This window comes from Electrona antarctica, assembly GCF_951216825.1.
Source record: "Electrona antarctica genome assembly, chromosome: 12".
Taxonomy (NCBI): domain Eukaryota; kingdom Metazoa; phylum Chordata; class Actinopteri; order Myctophiformes; family Myctophidae; genus Electrona; species Electrona antarctica.
In genome coordinates this window covers 51235776-51244659 of record NC_136793.1, presented here as the reverse complement: position 1 = coordinate 51244659, position 8884 = coordinate 51235776, and the positions used below count along the sequence as shown (strand labels likewise).

General features: G+C 48.7%; 1 protein-coding gene across 1 annotated transcript in view; it reads left to right on the top strand.

Annotated features, from left to right (window-relative positions):
* Positions 1 to 8283, top strand: part of LOC306934453 (voltage-dependent N-type calcium channel subunit alpha-1B-like) — a gene marked incomplete at its 3' end in the record, with an annotated part of 212124 nt that extends 203841 nt beyond the window's left edge. Inside the window, 3 exon segments of the mRNA XM_079517021.1 lie at positions 1931 to 2335; positions 6289 to 6527; positions 7657 to 8283. Coding sequence (XP_079373147.1) covers positions 1931 to 2335; positions 6289 to 6527; positions 7657 to 8283 — 1271 coding nt within the window.
* Between the last annotated feature and the right edge of the window lie 601 nt (positions 8284 to 8884).

Here is an 8884-nt window from a genome sequence, read left to right as displayed (position 1 = left end):
AAAAGGACAATATCGATGGCCTCCAACTGTAGATCTACAGATGGTGCTGTGTAGGGGGGGGGGGGGGGGGTGCGTGCTGATAGGAAGGGAGAGTTGGGTGGGTGGCGGGGCGGGGCGGGCGTAGATACGTATAGATAGAGGTACAAAAGGTGGGGATTTCTCCTCGCGAGTGTGGGGAACGGGCGGGTAATTCCGTCTTATTACCAGGTGGTGAAATGTGTTGTTCAGACGTACAAGGAGTCTGTATTATGAACCACTAATAGATCACCGATAAAGCACTGAAGCTGCCGTGTATATTATAGACTATAGCTTGCGGGCTTTCTTGAACTTTCACTGAGTATACCGGTGACTGTATACAAGCCAAGCAGCACGGCTCCGATTTCACCAGCTGTAGCTCGTCCTGTGTGTGCTTATTAATTAGTCTGCCTGTCGCTCATGACACTTTTCTCCCTTGTTCTTTGTCCAATTCCCTTCCTCTCTTTTTCTATCCTCCCCGCCTTTATTTTCTTTCTTTCTTTCTTTCTTTCTTTCTTTCTTTCTTTCTTTCTTTCTTTCTTCTTTCTTTCTTTCTTTCTTTCTTTCTGTCTTTCTCCCTTACTTCCTCTCTCTCTCGGACCTCACCCAACCCCCCCTCCTCGGTTACCCCTTAATTGCACCATGTGACCTGTCCTGTGATTGCGCCATGTGACAGCGGAGCCACTCGCGTTATTCCCCGGGGATGCAGCTGCCTGTATGTACCCCCCCCCCCCCCCCCCCCCCCCCCCCCACACACACACACACACACACACACACACACACACACACACACACACACACACACACACACACACCTCTCTCTCTCTCTCTCTCTCTCTCTCTCTCTCTCCAACCCTCCCCTCTACTATGGAGGAGAGAGAGAGACAACGCGTTGACACATATATGGCATTAATAATCATATGTTTACACTGATACATAATTATTATGTTCGTGGTTTCTGACAACTGTATAATTATAACACCCTCGTCGTCTGGCGCACAAAATGATACAGAGCATAACATGCATGGGAAACAAAACGAGATGACAAGCTGTCATTTGTCACACCGAGTGTGGCGTTTTGATATAGGAGTCGTCAGGACACCTGTGTTTTTATTATTCCGTGGGTTGATGAAAGACATCGTTTGTAGACGCGCTGCCTGGTGTGCGTAGAGCCTGAACAGGTGTTTCTGCTGCGTCGGTGTTAATGTATGTACAGTAGTGTTTGTTAGCTCACAACAGGACTGTTAAGTCCCCTTTGTTGTACTTTATTTGCTCAAGCTGTCATTAAGAAAGAGCTGCTGCGGATTTATTTAAACGCTCTCAAACAATACATTACTGTACATACTTAGATATAGGCTGTTTTGTTGCACAAAAGCACATTATACAACCTCATCTTATTTCATAGAGATACATAAAGGGATAATTTTATTGGAAAAAAAGGAAAAAAAGGAAGTTAACAAGTTAACGAGAAGAAAACTTGAGTTTACACTTTCCTTTCAATACCATGTTATGCCAGAAGATCATACTGAAAAATGCTATTGTACAAAACTTCATTTTTTTTACCCAGTACCAGACAGTGTTGATTTCATCAACTAATACTATGGCAAAAAAAAGAATCGTCAACTACCTTTTTTCAAACTGGCAAAAACTAAATGGAAACGAAATGAAAACTAAGCTATGATGACTAAAACTAAGACTAAATACATTGACAATTTTGTCACCAATTATCGGGCTGAAAACAGCCCGATCTATACAAGCGCACAACGCGTCGCGAGCTTCTAGACTGGGCTATTTTCCCGCGAGGGTCATTGTACGACGGCATCGAGGGCCCACCAAAATACATTTTAGTCGACTAAATCAACTCAAAATCAACACTGCCCAGTACCCAGCATGACTATACATTAACCACCACCAGGTGGGGACATTGTCTCACAGAGTCTCACTGCTCTCCCCCCCCCCCCAACACACACACTCACTACACAGCCTGTCCCCGACGACGTCAGCAGCCCCATGAAGCGCTCGGCCTCCACCGTGGCCCCACAGCGCACCCAGGAGGTCAACCCGAGGGACTGCAGCGCTGCTGCTGCCCTGGAGAAACAAGCCGCCGCCGCCGCCGACGGCAGCAGCCATGAGGACAACAACGGCAGAGCTCCTCCTCCTCCTCCTCACCACCATCACCACCACCACCGCTGCCAGCACCACCGCAGGGACAAGGACAAGGACCGGGAACGAGACAGAGACAGAGACAGAGACAGAGACAAGAAGCAGAGGTCCCTGGACAGATCCTCCCAGGGAGTACAGCCTCCCAACAACGCCTCTGGTTAGACCACACACACGCGCACGCACGCACACCAAAAGACACAATTAGCACTGTACACACAGCATTTATACCAGTGGTTCTCAAAGTGGGGTCCGGGGACCCCCAGGGGTCCTTGAGGGAGTTCCAGGGAGTCCCCCCCAGCTAAATGATATTTTGGAACCAAATGGACCCCATATGGGTCTGTAACTCTGAGAGTGTACAAATGGAACCCAAAAAAACAACCCATTTGTACACTCTCAGAGTTAAATTAACATTGATTTTACAATATAAATTGGGGGTCTCAGAGATAGAAATGCCATTAAATGGGGGTCCGTAGACTAATGCATGTCAAACTGGGGGGTCCTTAAAATTAAATAGAGTAAGAATCACTGCTAGAGCTGTGGAAATCTTCTCTTATGGGGGTCCCTGGCATATCTCTTCAAATGGGCGTCTGTGGGCTAATTAGTGTCATTTTGGGGGTCCTTGACATAAAAAAGTTTGGTAACCACTGATCTATGCCAGGGGTTCTCAACGTTTTTGGCCGGGGACCCCCGGAAATGCTTTGGCAATGTCTCGGGACCCCCGCCCCGCCCCCTCCCGACCCCCAATATAAATTGACTGCTACAATAACCTTAATAATAGAGACAATACACCATAAATAAATACTGAAACCAGATATAATCATTAGGGAGGTGTATGCATGTACTATGTGTACCATGTAAACTCTTCATTTCCATTTTCCAGCCATTCAGTTGAAAAAAATAATAATAATAATTTGGGGACCCCCCCCAAAATAATTTGGCGACCCCCCGAGGGGTCGCGACCCACGGGTTGAGAACCCCTGATCTATACCACCATAGGTTGCCTGCACACATGTCAGGAATGAACACATGTGGTGTTCATTTGGTGTTCATTTGATTTTAGTCCAGTGGTTTTTCTTACATTTACAGTTAAATTGTATATCTATTTTTATTGTTTCTTGTGGACCACCATTTGAGAACATTTTGTGCCAGCCTGCCATGCAGGGACCCACACAAGAAAATAGTTTTTAAAAGCTAGCCGTAACATAAAATAGGGCTTAGTCTAAAGGGATAGTTCACCCCCCCAAAAAAGTACTTATTTTCTATCAATGGCTCACCCATTGAAGCCTTGCATTCCTAATAATTTGATGACAGTCGAAGTCTCAATATCTAATCTTTGAATCATGAATTCAAGGCAGAGTTCCGACCTCCCGTTAGTCCGACCGATTACTAACACTATCCCAAACCCTAACCCTAACCTCAGTCTTAACCGGCCACGTAGGTCGCTAACCTCAGTCTTAACCGGCCACGTGGGTTGCTAACCCTAACCTCAGTCTTAACCGGCCACGTAGGTCGCTAACGCTAACCTCAGTCTTAACCGGCCACGTAGGTCGCTAACGCTAACCTCAGTCTTAACCGGCCACGTAGGTCGCTAACCCTAACCTCAGTCTTAACCGGCCACGTAGGTCGCTAACGCTAACCTCAGTCTTAACCGGCCACGTAGGTCGCTAACCCTAACATCAGTCTTAACCGGCCACGTAGGTCGCTAACCCTAACCTCAGTCTTAACCGGCCACGTAGGTCGCTAACCCTAACCTCAGTCTTAATCGGCCACGTAGGTCGGACTAACGGCATGTCGGACTTCTGGGCAGTATCCCCCCACCCCCCTGCCCTGGGTGATATCCCCGGTCTCCACTTTTGAAAAACCCGGTGTTCCCTTCAAATCCAGCAGACTGTCTTAACAACGAACTAAATCTTAACAAACAAGCCCTTCGTGCCATTATGAAACCGTCTTAACTTCCTCCCCGTGTGCTTGTCTGAGAATGGAAGTGTTGGTTTAGTATACAGGGAGAGGGCCTCTTATGTAAGAGCATGTTACAGCCTCGGCAGCAGTCTGCTACGGCCTGCCCTATACACACGCCAGCCCCGCTCCTCCTCCTCCTCCTCCTCCTCCTCCTCCTCCTCCTCCTCCTCCTCATCTGTGATAGAGATCAGCATGCAGAGCTCAGCGGAGGGGCAGGCAGGCAGCAGGGAAGGCCCGGCCCGCCGCCGTCATGATGGCACAGCACTCTTACAGCTGCTCTTTATTGCTCAGATAAAAGGGAGCAGACAGACACCGCCGCACACCCAAAGACTCGCTAATTTATGGGCGCCCTCTCAGCAGGGCAAAAGGCCGAGTGGAGTAAAAAAAAAAACCCAAAAAAAACAATATCGGCAGAGGAGAGGGGAGAAAGGGCTTAGGTCTGTCTGTCTCTCTCTCTCTCTCTCTCTCTCTCTGGTAAAACTGCAGAGGAATCTTCCTCCTGTTTCTGACAGTGTGAAGAGAAGAGGGTGGCTGAACCAAATGGACCCTAACGGGTCCATTTGGTTCCATTTGTAATTTGTACTCTCTGAGTTAAACTAACATTGATTTTACAATATAAATTGGGAGGTCCCAGAGATAGAAATGCCATTAAATGGGGGTCCGTAGACTAATAATGCATGTCAAACTGGGGGTCCTTGAAATTGAACGGGTTGAGAATGTCTGCTAGACGCCATACAAATCTTCTCTTATGGGGGTCGCTGGCTTATATATTTTTCAAATGGGGGGTCCACCGGGAAACCCCGTGCAGCTGGGCTGCACGGGGTTTCCCGGTCATGAATCCACGGGTCCGCCTGTAGTCCCTCCTCCTACCACTAGGGCTGAGCGCCTCAACATTGAATAGCCTCACTGGCCCCTTGCACGTAAGCCTTCCACAGCATGGTCGCGCGTTCCTGAGCGTGATCGCAAATCAAGCGCAAGCCCTGCTCAGTGTGATCACGCTGAGGAAGGCGACTTTATCGTTACATCACAGGTTTACAGGTGGAGAGAAGTGGGTGAAATTAGTTTCACCCACTTCGTTTATGCTGCTAGGGCAGGGGTTCTCAACGTTTTTGGCCGGGGACCCCCGGAAATGCTTTGGCAATGTCTCGGGACCCCCGCCCCGCCCCCTCCCGACCCCCAATATAAATTGACTGCTACAATAACCTTAAACCATTTTGGGCGGGAACCCCTTTTGGTGTTTTAAGCATTGTTATAATTTAGCTATTGAAAAATAGCAGATCTACAAGCTCATAGCGCGCCACCGAGTGGCGCCCTACGAGCTTGTAGGTCTGCTATTTTTGAAAAATCGTGAAAATAAAAATTTAAAAAAATCTTTTTTTTTTTTTTGTAATAATTTGGGGACCCCCTAACATAATTTGGCGACCCCCCGAGGGGTCTCGACCCACGGGTTGAGAACCCCTGTGCTAGGGTGAAAGTAAAGAAGAGGGGAGGAAGAGCAAGGAGAAAACTAAATCAAACAGTAAACGGAAACATGTCAAAGGATAGGCAAAATACCAAGGTTGTCTGCATAGATACACAGGGCATTATCCAGCTAGTATGTAAATGAGGTTAGACATACGGGCGGTGCATGAGGTTAGGCACAGCCTTGCGCCGTGCAAGCCGAAGCGCGTTCATGGCTTGCATCTAATCACCGTGCATGTGTATCAAAGGGAAAAAGTTGAATACTACTAGTATAATACTACTAGTGGTGAAACGTTATCTAATGCTAGCTAAGTTCTCGTTGTAATAGCTAGCAGCCGAGTGACATATCAACATTCGTGACCACTGCTACATTTCCTTTTTTATCAGCTTGCAGAGCATGTATCAGGCAGGTCATATTTCAATACGTTAAGCCAATGGGGGAGACTTTCCCCCCCAGACTCACAATTTCCCATAGACTGGGAGGACGTTTTCTCATAGCCTGGGAGGACAACAAAAGAAGCAGGGATGTTTGGAATGTTAATCTCTCTCTCTCGCACGCACGCACGCACACGCACACGCACACACACACACACACCATGTAAATGACATTTCTGTGGAGTTATTGTGTTGCTTTGGAATTGCTGTAAGCTGATATATAATATAACTGAGACTTGTTTTTTGTCTGTCAAGGCGTGATGATGGGCGATCCGGCAGGGAACGACCTCACCGCGACCCCCAGGGACGGCAGGGCCCACGTGGATCGCGGCCGCTCCCACGAGAGGAAGCATCACCACTCGTCGGCGGACAAGCAGCGGTACTACTCGTGCGATCGCTACTGCAGCCGGGAACACTGCCACGCCACCAAGTCTGCCACCGCCAGCTGTGCCACCTCCCCCAACGAGGTGCAGGACACCAGCTTCAACAAGCAGGTGGGATAGACGCGCATAGGCATAGACGGAGAAGGGTAGACTTATGGCAGTGTAACGTCAGGCATACATAGTACATTATGCTGTAGTCGCACTGAATGCGGGCAAGGCAATTCGCTAAGCCCCACCCAATCCACTCTGCCACGGCAAGCTGTCCTTCTCACCCATTGAGATGCATGTTAAATAAATAATCGGTCATTTCAGTAGCAAGAGCTTCAGAATGTAGTAGTAGGATATGCACTGGACAAAATGATGTGCATGAAATGATTTCAATAAGCTATAAACTATTTCAATAAACTAAACATGTTAGAGGGAGAAACGTACATGTTAGAGGGTATCCACCAATCAACTTTAATGACATGACATACGTTTTCATGTAAAGCACGGTGAGACTACGGTGATTGGTATTATTGCCATCACCTGGGTGGGTCAGACGTGTAACTTTCCCGATGCTAAGCTGTGTGTGTGTTCAACAACACAGCCATGCAAAATAACCTTGACAGCTATGAGGTGACGAAAACGTACCACCCTTAGCACCGGTTGCTATTGCTAAACTATTTGGATTGGCATTGGACAATCGCTTTTGGGCTGGGGTTTAGCGAAGGGCTAATTAGACAAACTCTGAACGTGGAATCTGTTTATATTAGAGATGAGGCGCTTGATGTCTCGATGTTGACCTATCTGCATGCTCTTACTGCTGAACTTTATCTTCTTCTGTTGGCTGCGGTGCCGTGCAACCTCTCATGGCCTTTCACTTCTTTTCCCACTTTCTCTTTCCTCACCATTTCTGCTCCATTGTGTCTGTCTTTTTTCCTTCCTGTCGGTGGCAATTATTTTCTTCTGTGTCTTGTGTCCTCTCTGCCATCTTCATTTTGTGATCTGTCATCTCACCTCACATCACATTATGGTGTCTTTTCTTTCCTGTCCTGTCCTTCTTTTTCCTGACCTGTCCTTTCATGTCCGTCCTTTTCCTGTCCTTTCCTTTCTTCTACTGTCCTGTCGGTCCCTTTCCTTTCCTTTCCTATCTGGCTGCCCTGTCCCTGTCTCGTATTCCTCCTTTCTTCTCCTTCTCTTTATGCATTTTTCCCTCATCGTTCTATCGTTTCAAATTGCTTGTCCAATTTTCATCCAGGGCAGTGGTTGGGTTAAAGGCAGCAGCCCGGTGACGTTGAGCTCCGGTTCTAGCACGCCTAGTCGTGGACGCAGGCAGCTCCCCCAGACCCCCCTCACCCCCCGGCCCGGGGTGGCCTACAAGACTGCCAACTCCTCCCCCGTGCACTTTGTGTCGAGCCAGGCCAGCCTGGCCAGCACCCTGAGTCCCGGCAGGCTGAGCCGCGGCCTGTCGGAGCACAACGCCCTCCGGCGGCACAGCGGCGCCTCCCACCACCTCCCCTGTCCCGTCACACGCATCAGCTCCGAGCCCTTCCTGGGCCACGGCGGCTACGGTGGCGGCTACGACGCCCCGGGGAGCAGCCCCTACGGCGGCAGCCCCCACGGGAGCCTCCGGGACCAGTTGGACGTCTTCCAGGACGCGGCCTCGCTGTCGCCCTGCAGTCCCCGCGCTGCGGGGCGCTCCCCTCACAGGACTGTACTGTCTCACACGGGGGCCCCGCCGCCCCTGTCTCCACAGCACCACCTGGTGGTGCCCAACGGATATCACTTCTCCTTTGTGGGCGGCGGCAGCCCGAGCTCTGGCGCCAGGGTGCCCAGGTATTACCAGGAGGAGGAGGAGGCGGAGGAGGACGACGAATGGTGCTAGCATGGCTTTGAAACCGACCGTTTTTTAACAATGCATTTTTGAGGAACTGTGATGAGTTTTATCATCTTCTTTGAAGGCTTTCGTTTACATTGTCGCCGTATGTTTGTAATGATGTGTTTTAGTCCTAAATCAGAGAGGTGAATGGGAAGGATGAAGGATATTTGAAGGAAATAACGGGGAAGTGTAAAGGGAGGGGGGGGGGGGGTATTTGAATGGTAGAAAATGTGAATATTTGATGGAAGGACATTTTAAGGGGAGCATATTTCAGTGCTGTAACTTTTGAATATAAAAAAGGACATTTTGAAGGGGTTAAATATGTAAAGCGTAGAATAATTGAATTTGATAAATAAACAAAAGATACAACTATTGTGAATTCATGAGACACTGTAAATTGGGTTTGGGAATTCCAACAGAACAGAGTCTTACTGCAGCCCAACGATGTGACGCAAGACATAGTTCAGTAGTCAAGTCATGGCCGGTTATAGACTTGTTAGGATGAAGATAGTCAATAGCAAACTAGGGGGGGGGAACAAACTCCGTAGACATGATTGACACTGCAGTCTGCACAAACAGCTCTGTTCTGCTTTACTGTAGGACTCCA